Source organism: Eupeodes corollae, chromosome 1, assembly GCF_945859685.1.
Source record: "Eupeodes corollae chromosome 1, idEupCoro1.1, whole genome shotgun sequence".
Lineage (NCBI taxonomy): Eukaryota > Metazoa > Arthropoda > Insecta > Diptera > Syrphidae > Eupeodes > Eupeodes corollae.
The window spans coordinates 130,121,775-130,140,163 of NC_079147.1; the positions used below are offsets into that span (position 1 = coordinate 130,121,775).

The 18,389-nt window shown below is 32.5% G+C and overlaps 1 protein-coding gene and 1 long non-coding RNA gene across 4 annotated transcripts in view; both read left to right on the top strand.

Moving 5' to 3' along the window:
* The first annotated feature begins 2,342 nt into the window (after positions 1 to 2,342).
* Positions 2,343 to 3,620, top strand: LOC129943209 (uncharacterized). The gene is made up of 5 exons (XR_008781185.1): positions 2,343 to 2,762; positions 2,824 to 2,931; positions 2,990 to 3,173; positions 3,241 to 3,461; positions 3,524 to 3,620. It is a non-coding gene; the product is annotated as an uncharacterized LOC129943209 (long non-coding RNA).
* A 7,656-nt stretch (positions 3,621 to 11,276) lies between these two features.
* The window catches only part of LOC129938954 (RNA-binding protein Musashi homolog Rbp6), a 77,405-nt gene continuing 70,292 nt past the window's right edge, over positions 11,277 to 18,389 (top strand). Inside the window, exons 1-2 of one of the 3 annotated variants that reach the window (XM_056046797.1) lie at positions 11,277 to 11,292; positions 12,609 to 12,786. In XM_056046797.1, the coding sequence (XP_055902772.1) occupies positions 12,692 to 12,786 (95 nt within the window). In that variant the 5' untranslated portion in view covers positions 11,277 to 11,292; positions 12,609 to 12,691. Of the gene's footprint in view, positions 11,293 to 11,485; positions 12,787 to 18,389 lie in introns of those variants that run through there. The other 2 variants (XM_056046796.1, XM_056046798.1) reach the window with 2 other exon arrangements.

Consider the following 18,389-nt stretch of genomic DNA (forward strand, 5'->3'; position numbering starts at 1 on the left):
AAAAGTAATTTTTAAAGCTAATTATTCTCCTCAAGCAGGGGAGAGGTGGGCACAAAGGACCAGTTAAGCTTTGGACATTTATAAATTTGTTTCTATCCTCAATTACTGAAAACTTCAAACTCGAATTCATCAGCTTAATGTTATAAGCTTAATGGTATAAGGTTTAATATTCTTTTAGTTTTTTACTTTTTTTTTGTAAATTAATTTTGAAACTTTCCTACTGCCAGTTGATGTTCTTCAAGCTGAGTTTTGTAAGAGCTTGATGTCAATATTGTTGAATGTATTTTCTGTGTCTCTGTTTATTATATTGGTACTTGAAATGAATGATTTTATTAAATGTAAAATGAAGATATTTTAGTAATTTCTGAAACAGTTCGGAACGTGTTGTCAAAGTTCAATATTAGTTGACTTAACTGGAACATAATCATCTTCTGAAAAAACTTTTGGATCAACAGGATATATCCCAGTTTTTCTGAAACCAATTACGGCGTTTTTAGAGATAGCTAGCTTTATATTTGAAAACCTTGACAAAACGAACTATTATTTCATTTTGTCCAACGAAGTTCTTTTTCATTTGTTAAACAGGTATTTTTTTACGCAAAATACATTGTTATCCATTTTGTGGTTATTAAAACTAAACGTAAATAAAACACATATACAATATTTTTTTCATAGCATTTTTTTTTCTATTTTATAGTTTGAACGTTGACATTTTATGCGAAACCCTACATCATTTAAATGAGCACCACGCGAATTGTTGCAAGCGTTGATTCTTATGAGCTAATTTTTGACCAATATTTTCCAGTATTTCAACCATAAATTGACGAATGTTGGTTTTAAAGTCCTCAACATTCAAAGGTTTATCTGCATAAACACGGTCTTTCGTTTAGCTTCAAAAAAAAGTCCAGCATTGTCAAATCGCATGTTCTTGGTGGCTTAAGTCGAAGAAGTAAGGTTTAATCACACCTCCGCACCAAACAGTGACTTTTTGTGGATCTTATGGCCTCTCTTCAATTACTTAAGAATTCTCAGAATAGATGTCACCAGTTGCGCACTCAAGATTGGATGAGGTCACTTTCCACTAGTGCTCACCACCTGATCCATTGTCTTCCTCTACAGCACTGTCCTGTGGGAGAATATTTGAAAACTTTTCGATCTATTGCATTAGTTTCCCCGCGCTTTACGTGACCCAGCCATTTCAGTCGTTAGACTTTCATCCTTCTGGCTAAGTTAGCGTCGTTATACAGCCGGTACAACTCATCGTTTCATTTTCTCCTCATCTCACCGTATATCACGCGAAGAAACTTTTATCTCAAAAAGACTTAAGATGCTATCATCCGCTTTTGTAGTCCATGCTTCTTCACCGTATAGCAGAACGGGGATGATGAAGGTCTTATATAGCTACACTTTGGTCACTCCAAAGATTGTTTTACTCCTAAGTAGCTTTCTTAGGCCAAGGAAACAGCGATTAGCAAAAGTAATTCTTCGTTTGATCTCTTAACTACCTTAAAGCTACCTCTATCAATGGTGATGTTTTGGCTGAAACGTAGGCCCTGAGGGTAATTTTTTGATGACAGATACTAGAAAAAAATCTGTAACATGTTCAAAGACTAAAAACAATAATTTTGATGGATTTTATTGATAGCTATAACCGGTCCCTAACTGTTCGGAATACTTTATATTTTAGAAATAACGAAATTAATATTTTGTTGTGTTCATAATGTTTTCATTAAATAAAAATAGATTATTAGATTTTATTTTTATAAGATTTTCTTAAAACGTTTCTTAAGGGCCATTTAGCTAAGTTTGCTAAGTATTTAAGTTGTTTCTAAATGAACAAATAATATTTAAATATATATTTATCTTTGATCGTTTTTCAAAAAATTTTAACAAAACGATGGCTGTGTCACGTAACGTTTAAGACTCTATATTAATAAATACATACATTTTATACATGCAAGCTGTTTTCTGACAGATTGAATTCTGTACACAAATCAAATTTCAAAAGAAATAACAAAATTGACATCATATCCATAGAGGAAATATATTATCTAGAGTCGCGACCGGTAACCGTCCTACCTCAAATTTTATTCGAGGTGAACTCTCTCCACATCTGTATCGGTGAATATATGTGAGTGGTGGAAAAAAGACAAAATGTCAGATTGATTCTTGTCAAAAATGACAGTTCCATTTCCATTTCGATTTCAAAAACAAAACATTCAATTTGAGATTCTACAAGTTAGTTTTTGTAAATTATTTTGTTGTATCTGAACATTTAACAGAATTTATTTCTTTTCAGATCCTTAAAAACCTAAACGATAAAGAGGTACAAGTGCATTTAATTGAAAAAACGATAGACTCTACTCGAAACCAAAGTACGTAACTACGTACGTTTAAAAAAAGAATCTCGTAAACAAAAGAATATTTATGTTGCTTTGTTTCAGCTACTGATTACTCTAATAATATACTTTACTACCAACTCAAGAAGATGTACATAGGAATAAAAATCCACTTTATTAGCATCTTCTAAGTGTTTTCATTTCGGGTGCTGCCGATTACAAACCATGATATAGAAAGCAATTTTTCTCAAGAAATTTGGAAGGTTTGCTCAAAACAACACCACCAGAATCACGAATTCAGTTCCGAATTAGCGATCATCCTCAGCTACAGCTAAGTCATCGACTTTGTGAAATTCAATTCAATGGTGCAAGGGAAAGCTTTGACATTCAATAGTCGACCACCCAGTGTTGCATGAAAATCAGGTAAGTTCATTCATTTATTTACGAGTAATCTTAACACGGATATTTTAAATTAATTCATCAGCTGCCAAGAAGTATGGTACAAGCCGATAAAAAAAACGACTCTTGCAGCTGCAACTAAAGCAACATCTTCTGGTTTCATGGAGTGCAACAGCACATGAGGTTCAGTTGTGTATGTTCGAATCGAAACAATGATATCGTGATTAACTTGCTTAATCTTCACCTTCTAGATATAGACCGATGCTTGTAACGCCAAATATCTCGCTAAAGAACGGCAAGGACACTGCTGACCGAGTCATCGGCTACTGCGGCCACTTTAGGCCGAAGCAGACCACGTAGATAATGAAATGAAAGTCGACATTGAGTCAACCTGCTGGGAGGACACCTCCTAAATGACGGGAATCAAAACCATTGGTAAGTCTTTTGAATAATGAAAATCTAATGATTGTCGTATGCACTAATTTAGAATTTTCTTATATAGACAGAAAAAATAGAAGCCGAATTCCTAAATACGCAATGCTTATTGAATCAAGAACTAACTGGAATCACTTAGAAGACCATCGAACACATGAACTGCCACAATTTTTTAATCAACGGATCGAATTACCAGCAGGAGTTTTATAATTATAAACCAATGAACTTGCTACAATTTAATTGTGCGTCCATTGACCAGAAGGGTTATGATGGCAAGACTACTTCAAAGTAAGCTTCACATAAACCACAAACTTTGAAAGCACTACCTTATTGATGTATTTTTTTTTCAGCAACAAATCGAAGCGGTATTGCAACAAATCCTGAAAGAAGATGATTATAGTCGACAACATGCTTTAAATCTCATACCTTAATAATCAAGGTTCGCGGTGCAGCTAGTTTTTAAATACATTTGAAATTATTTTTCAAAATTGTATGTAACTTAGTATAATTTAATTTTGTTTTAAATTCAACGCTTATAATGTATTTTCAGTTAAAAAACAATATCTGGATGTTAAATTGTAACTTCTTGTTTTTGAATAAATAAAAAAGATATTAAATGTACTTTTTTCAAATAAAAATGCTTCTTTCTAGTTTTCCCAAATTTCATCCGCTCAGGTCAATTATCAAAGTGAATTATTCCTTTTTATTTTTTGTTTCGTTTTTAGCAAATAGTAATAAAAAACAAATAAGCTGTTTTAAGTAGATTTTAATTTTTTTTATTCAGACACATGTTTAATCTAACAGAATTAAAAACTTGGTATTTTTAATTCTATTCCTATGTTTTGGTTCATCACGTTCGTATGTATTTCTTTGTGTTTTCATGTGGTCAATAGCATTAGTCAGAAACTCGTTCTTTTTTGAGAGGATTAAGATATCCTGACTACGAACCTCATTCGAAAAGAATGACGTATCTCTAAACTTTAAATTTCAAGATTATTTTGCAAAGTACATATCTTTGCTTTTAGTTCCAGTTCAAATCATTTTGCTATTTCACTTAGTTTTCGTAATTTCTTATTATTTATGAAAAACTCATAAGTCTTCATTTGACTTAACCTGAAGTTTTGAAAAAAACTAGATTGTAATTATTTTGTGGTTTTAAATAATAAATACTTTGTTTAATTTTTGATGCTGATTACGAAACCAAACTCCGATTTTATTTTATATTATATTATTTATTTATGTATTTTTTTCCATATATTACAATAACTTGATGTAATAATCTTAAGACTAAAAATTCGTTATAGGAAATAGTAAAATATTGTAAAGGAAGAAAACTTCTTTATCTGAGGATTAAATTAAATTCATTATATATTTTTATTTTAATAAATTAATGTTTTTGTTTTACCTTCATCTGCATTATTGATACTAAATTTTGTTTTGTTTACATTTAAGGATTCCAGGAAGGTATAAACCATTCCTGTAGGTACACAATTGTTCCAAGGACACGACCAAATGAATTTCAATGTTCGCATTTTTACACATTTTCGATAGGAAAATACGAACATCGGAATTAATTTGGTCGTGTCCTTGGAACAATAGTGTACCTACAGAAATGGTTTATACCTTCCTGGAATCCTTGAAGTGTGAGTAAGAACTTTGCATTCACACTTTTTAGTAAAAAACAAAACATTTTAAAAAAACACGTCCAAATGAGTTCTAATGTTCGTATTTTCCTATCGAAAATGTTTAAAAATGCGAGCATTGGAATTTTAGTTAACGTTTTCAAACTCACCTCGAAGAAAAAAACATTTATGTTTTGAGTGATGTTGAGGTGATGTCACACTTTTTTTATTTATTTTTATTTGAAAAACTAAACTTATATTGAAATTGTTAAATCTTGGTCACTGTTTTGTAATTATCAAAATACTTTTATGAAATAGTCATCGTTTTTAAATTCGATAAAAAAAAGAATTTTTATAACATTCAAAAATATAATTTTTGGAACGTTTAATTTTACCTGGATCAGAACTCTTTATACTACATTTAAAATTAAAAAAAAAACAATGTTTTACATTTTTGCTAATATATTTCAGGTTTTCTTTACATAGTATAACAAATGAATTGAAAAGTGTATTTTACGTAGTACACACTTTTAAATATAGAAAAGTTAAAAATTAACAATTTCTTGCCCTTCTTCTTCTTACAAAAGTTTCTTTTGCATTTAAATAAGCTGGATTTAAGAAAAAATAATTTATCCTGGGTATACCTTAATCCATATTCGATTATTCCTATCAAAATAAGACTACGTAAATATCCAAGGAAGGAAACAATAATTCAATTAAAATGTATTTTTTGATAATTTTCTCAAGAACAAGAAGATATGAAATCATCTAGTTTTCAGTTTTTGATCAAAAACAAATATGAACAATGAATTCTAAAAACAATAATAGATAATCTTAGTTTTTAAAATTACACTTCAAAACTTTTTTTGCCCAAATTTTGAGCTTAAAACAATTTTTTTCAAAAGCTATGCAAATTAACACGTCTGTTTCATTAGTAATTAGAAAATATGAACCAAAATATAATAATAAGCATTAAGCACGATCCTCTCGATCATAAAATATGATATTAAATATTATGTTACGTTTCAATACAATCACGTAGGAACTTGTTGTTTTCTTAATAAGTGATTCATGTATTAGAAATCATAAGGTCTTTGTTTAACAATATTTAATGACAGTTAACAGCAAAAATGTTTTTCGATTTTAGTCTTAAGTTGGCATCTGAGATGTTTGGATTAATAAATATTTATTTAAAAATGTAAGATCTCTATTCTAATTTGCGTAGTTTTGACTTGATTTAAAAAAAAAGCTAATAGACAAAAGTGTTGGCTTTGAAAAATTTATAAAACTTAGTTGTAAGTATTACCATTATTTTTTTTCCATTTAACTTACATATTTTTTAAAATGTCCCTACCTCCTTAATGGGGGGAAACAGAGCCGCTCCCATAATAAAAAAATGCTTGTTTTTAACTGTTCTATATAAATCCGTCATCAAACTTTGTCGCCTGAGTTATCGTACTCTTGCCAAAAAATGCAATAGGTAATGTCGTTGTAGCCACTAGGTGCCACCCCTTAAGAATTTCTCATCACTATTCCTTATTTTCGTGGTGAATTGACTTTAGAGGGTGGTGAATTGATGTTAGCAGTGGTGAATTGATGTTAGACCTAAGGGCGCGTGTAAGTAGACGTACCAGGCAAACCAGAATGACAGATTTGTTTATGGTCTTTATATGGTGTGTCTATGGCACAAACGTGAACAAACTCTCAACGGTTAAACTAATTAGATACGGTACGTATATACGTATAAGTATATAAACATATACTAAAATCAATATTATTGCAGAAAATATGCTCAGTCCCATTGAAAAAGTAAGAGAAAAAATAGAAACAGATTTGAATTTTTATTAGAAAAAAGAAAAGAACAAGAAGTAATTGAATTGAGTAAAAATATTAAAGTAAGAGAAAAGTAATAAAAATAAATTATAAATTGAAAAATATGTATAATCAAATAGAAAAAATTAAATTAAAGATTATTATAAGAGAAAGAAAAATTTGTGTGAATGAGTAGATATTAATTAAGATTTAGGAGAAGTTATATTCTGGTCTTCTTCTTTATTTGCAGAACTGGCAATTCTCTTTAAGTCTCCAAAGCATTTAACTATTAAGCCTAGTACATACTTCCTCGCGAAGTGAACGTTCGCCAGTGGAGAAAGTGAACTTTTGACATTGCTCACTGGTACACACTTGTGAGTACACGTTGTGAACATGAACAAACCAAATGTCAAAGCTTCACCAACAGTTCCCGTACATTTTGCACGTGAATTGCCCGTGAACGAAAACTCTCCACTTTGTTCTCCACTCAGCTTCACGAGCAAGTTCACGAGATGGTTCACAAGTATGTACTAGGCTTTAAGGCTGCAGAGTTAATTTGACGTTTCACGTACACGACTCTACGTGAAGTATAGACAGATGATATATGTTTACTTTTTTTATAAGCGTGGCGCGCTGAAATAAACTACGGTTTAGCATAGATAAGTTCTCACGCATGTAGATAGGATTTGGTGGTTGCGTTACACTAAAGCCCAAATGATGCAAGCCTAGTTTTTGTTTGCTCGAAATTCGGAAGTCTCCACTTGATTTGAGAACAAAGTTCTTATCGTATGGAGAGTTGAATTTGAGCATGATCGCAGTGTTGGTCGAGTCACTTTTAGTGCTAGTTCGGTAGATAATGCGTTAAGCTGTGGGTGATATGTTAATGGATTGGCATAATTGATTGAACAAGTTTTTTAAATTTTCATCGGGTAAACTCTTGATGCCGAATAAAAAAGCATCACTTGCTACCATTTGGTTATCATAGTGATTAAAAGAGTATTGAAGCGCTTCCAATTTCGTGGAAGTGTGTGCGAAATTTTCTTGTAGCTCTGCATATTCAGATGTTTTTTTGGCAAGCAATGTTTTAGTGTCTGCACAGTCGGTAGTAGCTTTGCAAACTGACGTTTTAAGTGTGCTTAGATCATCTTCTATGAGCTGAATATGAGAATTAAACGTGTTTTAAATGATTCCAAGTGTACAACTCGATTGTTTATAATGCTAGTCTTAATTTCATTAATTTCACGATCGATTTTATTGGTAATAGCATTTTCGGAATCGCATATTTTTTTTTCTGTCTCTAATCTTCAATCCAAAAAATGACAAAAAAATGGAGGAATTATTTTACATTTATATTATTTTATTTTTATGGTAATGCATGATTAAAATCTCAAAAAATGGATGGGTCTTGGGCAAAATTGCTGGGTTGCGCGCAGCATACGAAGGCTTTGCATTTTGGGCTCTTGAGCTTAACTGCAATGTGTCTTCATCGTCAATGAAATGCGATAAACTCGCCAAACAACTGGTAGCCACAACACTTCAAGATGCTTCTTGTTGTATTTTTCTATATACCCAATCATGAGCACGTAAAATTTCTGAATCACTCTTTGTCAATAGGCTGCTTTTTTAACAAATTTCTAAACCGCAAACTTTATCGGCGTCTAGCACTGCAGCTACTCCTAACGAGGTACGAAGATTTCCTTTACAGGAGCCACTTTCGACTTCGCCATAGCCAATGACAACTCCACCACACCTCTTCTCACAAAACGCCAATAACAAACTACAGAAAACGTCTGCTCTAAAGCATCAACAAACACGATCAAAATTATACTGGGAGAGACAGGAAACCAAGATACATAGAGACGTGGGACATGAATGCACTCAATTATTTTTAGGACTCTTACAAATTTCAGCCACTGGATCTTCAACTGTCACGCCAAATTTCTGGTAAGATGACTCGACCCTTAAAAATGAAGCAGGAAATTAAACCAAGTGGGTCGAAATTTCACATGATATTCCATAAAACTTCACGTTTTGACATCACGAATGCTCCATCCGACATCTTTTTCAAACATTCTTCAACGTTCAACTTGTAAATAAATTCATCTAAAGAGGGATGCCAAACTATTCCTAGAATTTTCGTCACGTAACTTCCACATTCACTCTGATCTATGGTTACAAGATTAGCCTTAATAGTTGTCTCTGGAATCTGATTTAAAAAAGCTCTATTATTTTATTGAAAACCGATTAGGTTGGAATTCATGGTTTCCAAATTCTTATGTCATCACTACTTACGGTTACTGCCTTTTTTAAGTGTTTTATGAGTTATGACTATTGAAATAGTCATCGACATAAGTACGGTTGACCAATCCATCAACAGCCTGGGTTTTTTAGAGATGGGCGTGGTGATTCTTCACAAATTGTGCCCAAAAAGGGGAGCATCTCTTTGACGTCTGTATTAGCAGCTAATTTTCTCTCTCTAAATTTGTCCAGCATGCAGACGAACAATGTTATCTGGACCATTTGGCAGTCGTGAACTTAGAGAAGTGCCATCTCTCTTCGCAGCAAAATCAGCTATGACCCTCGGTTTTGGCGGACACTTATTCTTATTTAAAACGGCAAATATTGGAACGTACAGGAATGGTTGAGAGTTGTAAGTCACTAGGCCCTGGTTCACAAAGGACTGTTGCGCCACCCAATTTATTATATTTACACCACGAGACTAGGCGTATTCTCAAATTTCTTTTGCAGAAGCTGTATGGACGAGAAAGAGGAAGAAACGGTTCTTCATCTTTTCTGCACATACTCGAAAACGCAAGAATTACCTAGGAGAATTCTTCTTTAACGATCTAAACGATCTAAATCATATCGGTAAAATCAGCCTCTCACGTTTCGTTATGGACTCAAGCTGGTTCCATTGAGCTTAAGAGGAAGCCTCATGATTAATGTGGTATTACAATGGGCCATTAAACTGGCTTAAGTGTGTCCGTTTCCATCTTGGACAGACCACCTTACCTAACCTAACTCATAAACGCATCTGCATAACTCGAGTAACGCAACCGATCGCTCACAACGTTATGAGCTTCACCAACCAGCGATTTTCTAAGACGAGTTACGTTCTCTCTGCTATTGTGTCTTCCCTCTTCAGTGGTAGACTTGTACACTGATTCAAAATAAGGCCACTCCTTGTGATCGCGACCCGAAAACGATGGTAACTCTTGCAATTGATTGCGAGTGGAAATTGTTAACAAGTCATATCCCATTACTGGCATAAACTTGTATCGGAACTTCTTGATTCAAGATTATCTTCAGCCTTATGAGGAGTAGAGTGAGTGTGCAGTTATGTGCAATTTCATCAGGCATCTCTATTAAATAAAATTATGTTGACCTTTGAAGATATGGCTTAAATTCCTAAATATTCTTACATGAATTGCAAGTCGATAGAATTGTATTTACTTTTAAAACTAATGTTATTACCAACTTCTAAAAAAGAAAGATTGATTGCGAACTAGTCAACTTCAAATTTTTTCTAATGTCTCTAATCTTCAATCCAAAAAATGAAAAAAAAAAAATGGAGGAATAATTTTACATGTTTTTTTTTTCTTGGAATATATGCTGCCACCGAACGGACAATACAAACAACAACATAATTAATTTTTAAAAGCTGAATTAGAACTATAATTAATTTACGAATCCGTCGAGATGCTACACTGAATTGCATATATAAAAATAAAAATATTTGAAACAGATTATATAGTTCATTTAAGGCTGAACTACATTGAGATATAAAGTTTTTAATAGTAATTCAGTAAGAAAGTTTCTTTTGTCTTAAGATTTTTTATATTTTGCAGTAAAACTATCACAGTCTATTTGACTTTCTTTTTCAAAAATTCAATGAAACCAAAAAAAAAATATTTGGACTGAGATTAATTTGCTAAACAGATTGTCGCGTCGCACGAAGTTGATTTTCATATTTTTGAGATATACATAATATATTCAGTATAGCTTGTGATTGAAAATGTTTGCATTTAAAACAATACTTTTCACAAATTCATAGAGCAAAGAAGTTTACTTTCACAAATGTTTGAGTTTTTCTTCACAGTGACAGGAAACATTAATTGTTCATTGTCATTCAAATATGTATTTCTCAGTTCAAACTTTTATATAACAAATACATATTTTGTATTTTTATAAACTTCATAATATATTTAACTAATACAAAGTCTTCTTGTGAACGTATATAATAATATTTGTATGTAATCTTCAATTGGAATCAAAAAAACTGTTATACTATACTATGAGAATGAAGGCTGAAACATTAACAAAATTCACTATCATTCTCAGTTTGCAATCTATTTTTTGAATTGTGCGATATAGAATTTTTAAGAAATCGAATCACAAATATAACGTTCTCAGATTTCTGACAGCAAACCTGAGAAATTTGTATGACAATTTTTGTTAATATTTCTGGGAATACGAAAATCTCTGAGATCTTTGATATATAAACTGACCAAATACATTACCCAATGTATTATTGGCACCTTGTAAATTGCTTTTCACACCATCTGGAAGTCAGTGCATGTACTGACATATACAGATAGGTTTCTTTTTGGTTTGTGTCAAAGTGTTTTTGGTTTGTGTTTTATTTTGATTTAAAAAAAAATTGTTCTATGTTTATTTCTAATCAAGTAATTTGTTTGTAATTTTTTCTCAAAAAGGAAATTAAAACGCAAGACTAACAAATACATACATACAACAAGAGAGAAAGTTGTTTTTTGTTTTTTTACGATTTGCTTACCTTTTTGAAAACAAATTACACAGTTTAAATTATGTTTTTTAGTGTTTTTGATAGCCAGGCATGCAACTGCTTTGGTATTTATTTTGTTTTTCTGCTCTATTTTGCATATATTTTAAAACTAAAAAAGAAGAATACGCTAAGCCAGAAAAGAAAAACCGATTTTCAATTACATATATTCTAAATCTATTCACTTTCCTTCAGTCTTGTTTGTTGCTTGTTTTGTTAGTTTCGGCTGTTCTGCTGTAATGTATCTTTGTTTTGATGAGATGAGAAAAAAGAATCGATTTTAATTTTATGCTTTAAATCAGCCAACACAAATTATTTGCCAATTTAAAATAAATTCGTGAAAACTTCTGTATTTCTGAAGTGATTTGATGAACTTGTGAAGTTTTATCCTTTTTTAAAAACTAACACATTCTTCTTAATTAGTAAAGATTGCGTTTCGATATTTGCAACTCCTTTGTACATAAAAACATTGCACTCCACGGAGAAATAGTTTTGTCTCACTTTTTACATATCATAAACCTGTTTCCCCCAAACAAAAAGAACAAAACGAGTACATCGATTCAGCGACGAATTAATTCATTTAACGCAGCTGTGGAAGAAAATTAATCTACTCTTTTACACTCGGGTTATATGCTTCAAGATCTTATTTTGAAATTGAAATCAATCACATAAAACAATAAAATCAAAACAAATGAAAACGTTATATAATTTAAAGGTTTGTGTCTGCATACGCTTGTGTCTATATAGCTTTTTAAAAGAGGCTAGTTATTAATGTTTCTCTTGTTTGAATTATTTCTTTGGACAATAATGCATAGAATTGTAAACCTTCAAGCTGCCGAGATACGAAAGAGAAAAGAAGTACAAATAAAACAGAAACAAAACAGCGTTAACGAAGGGAGCTACTAAATTTGCTCAATCTTGTTTTTGTTGTGGGAGTTTCTTTAACAAAGATTTTTATATCAGCTTAACTTTTCTTAATGGAGAGCATTTATTTTGTTAACTAAACACAATAAGAAATGTCAATAGATCAAATCAATAGGTACAAATCTACAAGACAATGAATTCATAGTTTAAGAAAAGTGAGTTATAAAAGAGTATTATTTGAAAACAAGGGTTCTTCTGGGTTCCCTTTGAACAGTGTCATAATTCAAATATTGAAACATGAAAGCAGATGTAATAATTAAAAATATAAATATTTAGTTTTAGTTAAATTGGAATAGACACAAATATAAGCAAAACCAAACGAAAAATATTGATTAATCCATCAATATCTATTTTGCAAAATGTTGTTCGAGAATCCAGCTATAGCTGCAAAACTTCCGTTTCCGTACAATGTGCCGCCACCAATTCAGGCAGCAGCTGCTGTTCCCAATTTAAGGTAGGTTTTTTACAGACATTTTACGATTTTAATAAGGAAAATAAGATTAGTGTAAACCGGAAAATATTTTCGTATGACTGTGTTCTTATCTATCCTATTTTTAGGTATCATTTTCTTTATATTTAAGTAAAAGTAGTTGTTAGTAACTTGTTTAAATATAATTGTATTTTTCAAGTATTTTGTTTATTGTTTATTCAACTATAAAAAAGAATTCGGAAACATAAATGAAGGTATAATAAATTGTAATCCTGTGCAATTCGTTAAACAAAAAGAGGCTGGTATTCGACCTACATTGTGTCCGTTTGTCGATTTTTCTACTAATTTAACAAAATTAAACAACAATATTTTTTGTGTTATATTTCTTTTTTCTCATAACTCGAGATTTTTATAAAACATGATAAATATTACGATGGAAGAGCAGTCGAAAAAAGTGGGTCCCCTGATTTCGTCCGTTCGTCTGTCTGTCTGTCCTTGACCCTACAGCCCAAACCATTGGGTCGATTAAGTTAAAATTTAAAAATTGAGGTTTTGAGCAGATTCGCGTAAGGTTTTTTTTCATTTTTTTTTAAATCAAAAATAACAGTATTCTCCATTCATTTTTTTGCTGAGAAATCGAAATTTCGAATTTTATCAAAACCGACCATATAGATTTTTATTAAATTTTCTCCAATTTAATTTTCTTAACTTGGCTTCTTTCAGTAGAAAAAAATGTATTGCTCCAGAAGTAACTTTGGTTGTATAAAATTAAATGGCATTTAAAATTATTATTTAAAAAAAAACTGAGTGTTCAGTCAAGAGTAAAAGTATTAAGCCATGTTTCCGTTAGTATAATGACATCGTGATTTAAATTATTTATGTTTTTGTAGGCCATGTTGGTCTTTGTCCGAAGTCCATTTTTAAAATAAATAAGAATATATTAAACTGCTTAGACGTCGATTAAAATTTGTCTGAAAAGATGTATCAAAGTCGTTTGGACTACCTGATTGTTCCAGTGTATTTCAAAGTGGATTACTAGCAATCGAACTCAAACTAAAATAGAAACACGGCCATCTACACTGACAGACAGGCTGTTATGGTCGGTATTCGAGTAAAACCTCCTCTTTACTAGTCCAAAAATATTCACCTGAACTAAGCAACATTTTTGAATGTTGATTAAAGGAATAGGCTATGAGTGCGTATATTTGTCTTGCACTCTGTCCACTTTTGAAGCAGTGAATGTACCTTTGATGGGCAGCTTTCATGTCCGCAATCAGTGTTATATTTTTTAAATAAACAAGTTACAGGCTCTCACGAAAGTGAAGCTTTTGCAACATTGCAGCGATACACTCCGCACTTGTAGTGCAAAGTGATAGTCAAATTGGTACCTAAAAAGCTGTCACTAGAAAAATTGATAGTCGTTTTCCTACAAATATGTCGTTTCTGAAAAGAGCTTGCATTATAATTGCCAACTTACCACTCAGTCATATCGGTATGCATTCACCAAATCGAAATGCATCTGATTTAATAGATACTGCAATAAAATACTGTAGAAATGGCAGCGATTGTTGCTCGCAATGAATGAAGAACAAAGAACCATTTATGACTACATCTTTCTTGGAGTTTCGGCAATACAAGGTGGAATCTTTTTTTCCAGGTGGAACTGTCAAAAAGTTCCCTATATCGCTAATTTTTGCTAAAATAATCAAATAATAGTATCGCATTGGCTGTTGTATCTTTTGGCATTACGCCAACTTTATTGGATGAAGTTAGAACAGCTCCTTTAGTATTTAAATTGCCACTAAATATTCAAAGTAACCCATACGCTGTGTGCAATGTAAAAAAACAATCATCCATTGCCACAGTGCTGAAACAGTATAAAATTATCATCTGGGATGAATGCACTATGGCACACAAACATTCACTTTAGGCGTTAAACAGGACATTGAAAAATATAAAAAAAACAACGTCAGACTATTTGACGGCACTCTGCTACTCCTTTCAGGTGATTTCAGACAAGCACTTCCCTTTATTCTGTGTTCAACGTACGCTGATAAGACCAACGCATGCCTAAAATCATTGCTTCTGTTGCGAAATGTTGAAATAGTACAACTGAAAGAAAATATTCGTGTTTAAATGCTTCAAAGTCCATACACTGAAACATTCTCAAAACAACTGTTAGATATAGGCGACGAAAAAGTTACTGCAGTTGAAACTAGATGCATAAAATTACCGGGCGACTTCTGCACGATTATTGATTTACAAGATGCTCTCATTGACCAGATATTTAGTGATGCACACAGACAATATACAAATCATAAGTGGCTGAAAGAACGAACAATTTTAGTAGCAAAAAATATAGATGTCAACGAATTAAATTTCAAGATACAACATTTGTAACTAGGAGACTTGGTGTCATACAAAATTATTGATACAGTTTGTGATGCTACCAAAGCTGTTAATTATGCAATTGAGTTTTTGAACTCATTGGATTTACCAAGCATGCCACAGCATAATTTACAAGTGAATGTTAGATCTCCAGTCATTTTACTTTGTGCAACGGCAGGCCATTACTAATTAAAAAATTAATGAAAAATATAATGGAAGCCATAATTTTAAATGGCAAATTGCGAAGTGTCAGATTTTACTTATGCGCCGAGCGACTAAGATCGCTCTTGCTTATGTTTGCTTAAGTTCTAAGGCAATACGAGAAAGCCAACTGGGACGGTCTCAATAATTACTTCAGGATCTTTAACTGGTCACTATGCTTCCTCGATAGTGACGTTGACGCCAGCGCTGATATGATCACAAGTTTATTCTTCTGGTAATGAGAACTTTTATCCCGAATATGGTTAAAAGCATCAGACCTAAGGAAAACGCATGGTTCGATGCAAGCTGTAAAGAGGTTATTAGGGTTAAGAAGGTAAGTTTCCGTTGTTTTAAAGCCAATCCAACTGAGGAAAACCGGAATAAGTTCAAGCAAGCCAGGAAGGCCTGCAACGCCCATATTCGACGGACCAAATTTTTACATGACCAAAAATTACGGCAAAAAATACTGCAATGTCCCAAAGACAGTAAAAATTTTTGGTCATTTGTAAAATATATGAGGAATTCTTCCTCTTCCTCGGTTCCTACGCTCGTTGTGAAAGACACTCCATTTGTTAGCTCTTTAGAGAAAGCAAATCTCTTTGCTAGGCAGTTTGCCGCCAATTCAACTCTGCCAGTGAGTGTTATGACTCCGCCTGTACTTGAGCGAGTTAATGATTCTATGGGGCAAATCTTTTTTCGCACTCGTACTGTAGCGAGAGTCCTAAAAGATCTTAACATACACAAATCTGCTGGTCCGGATGGTATCCCCGCTATTGTTCTGAAGAGGTGTTCTTCATCGCTGGCAATACCACTGGGTAAGCTTTTTCATCGGTCCTACTCCTCAGGTCTCGTTCCGAGCGGATGGAAAACTGCATTTGTCCAGCCTATTCCCAAAAAAGGCGAATCTTCCTCACCGTCTAATTACCGACCGATTGCACTTACGTCCCTTCTTTCCAAGGTCATAGAAACGCTGATTAATTATCAGCTCAAGAAATATCTTGAAGAACGGAAGCTCCTTAATGACCGACAGTATGGCTTTCGTAGCAATAGGTCCACTGGTGATCTCATGGTTCATCTCACCGAACAGTGGAACAAATCTTTACATAGTTTTGGAGAAAGTAAGATTATTGCACTAGATATTTCAAAAGCATTTGATAGGGTTTGGCATCAGGCTCTCTTATCGAAAATGCGTGCTTTCGGTTTGCATGAATCCCTCCTTCATTGGATTAGTAATTACCTTTCGAATCGTTCAATACAAGTTGTATTGGATGGATTCAAGTCTGAAAACCACAAAATAAATGCTGGTGTGCCCCAGGGCTCTGTTCAATCTCCAACTCTCTTTCTCATTTTTATTAATGATCTCCTGTCTGCAACATCTAATCCAATACATTGTTTCGCTGACGATAGTACTCTTAGCTTTTCATATTCGTTTTCAGATTCACACACCTCTTCTTCGGATGTGGAACTGCAACGACAAAATATGATAAGCTCATTAAATTCCGACCTAAACAGCATTGTACAATGGGGAATAAGAAATCGCGTGGAATTTAATGCTTCGAAAACGCAATGCTGTCTTGTATCGTTAAAGCGAAATATACCCCCCCTGCCATTATCCATAAATGGCACTTGCATCGAGGAAACTGAACATCTCGATATTCTTGGTATGTGTATCACTAACCACCTTTTGTGGAACGATCACATACGCGATGTCGCCAAAAATGCCGCAAGATGTTTGGGTTTTCTAAGGCGATGCAAAAAGTTTTTCTTCCCCTCTGATCTGGCTGTTATTTACAAGACTTATATGGGCATTTCCAAAGTATTTTTAACTTTCATGTTACCACAGTATATTAAGCCTTAGAAATGAAATTGACACTTTTTATGTGGATAGATTTTCGTATCATGACTTACTTCAATTATATAATCTACTTTTGAATTGATTGGATTAAAATTTTTAAATAAAATTAATAAAAAATAGGCTTAAATATTGCAAATTTCAAGCGTACCAGATGCAAATTTATTAAGTTTTATAAACAAAAAACATTTCAACGACCTTTGAAACAACTTAACATTAATAATTTATAATTATTTATAATATACACTGATAGGAAAACCACGAAAGAAAGGTGTGCTACCATTTAAAAAATAGTACAAAGCAATTAAAATAGAGTACCTGCGTTTTTACAAATATTAAAATCTGATCTTTTTTTCTATATAACTTTCTCAACGATCGATTCTGGTAGTATTTTATAGGCTTAAATTATTCTCTATCAATCAATTAATCAATTAAAATTTAATTGGATCATGTGCCTCTATGTAAAAATAAATAAAAGCATTTTAAACTTTAAAATTGAAAATGTGATTTGTATAGAATATGTGATTTTTTTAGCGGCAGACCTATCAATAAGATCTTACAGAAAAATAAATGATTGTGAATGATAATTTTACGAATAATCAATAATAAAAAAAAGCCGTTGATCGAAATTTTTAAATTTCAAAGTTTGTACGACAGTACAAAATCAAATTTTTGTATGAAATGAGAGTTTTTTATTCAAAGCACACATCTCCACTGCACTGCACAGAACGGAAGATATTTATTAACGATGTTTCAAAATGAATCACGCAAGTATTTTCTTGTTATTTAGATGAAAAACAATCAAGAAAATGTTTGTTTATAGATGTGCCTCAAAATAAAAAAAAAATTTCAATTGTTGAAAATGAAAGATTCTGTGAAAATGCCTATATACGTCCAAAGCTTGAGTATAACTCCCATATCTGGGCTGGTGCTCCTGCAACTTACTTAAGACTCTTGGATAGTATTGAACGTAGAGCATTTAGATTGATTGGTGATATTACCATCATAAGATCATTTACGTCACTTGAACATCGTCGAAATGTTTCTTGTCTCACGCTTTTTTACCGTTATTTTAATGGTTTATGATCTAGAGAAATAGCCAGCTGCATTCCTCCCCTTAAACAGTTCAACCGTAATACTCGCGCTTCTAAGAATGCTCATCAATATACCCTCGAGCCCATCTTCG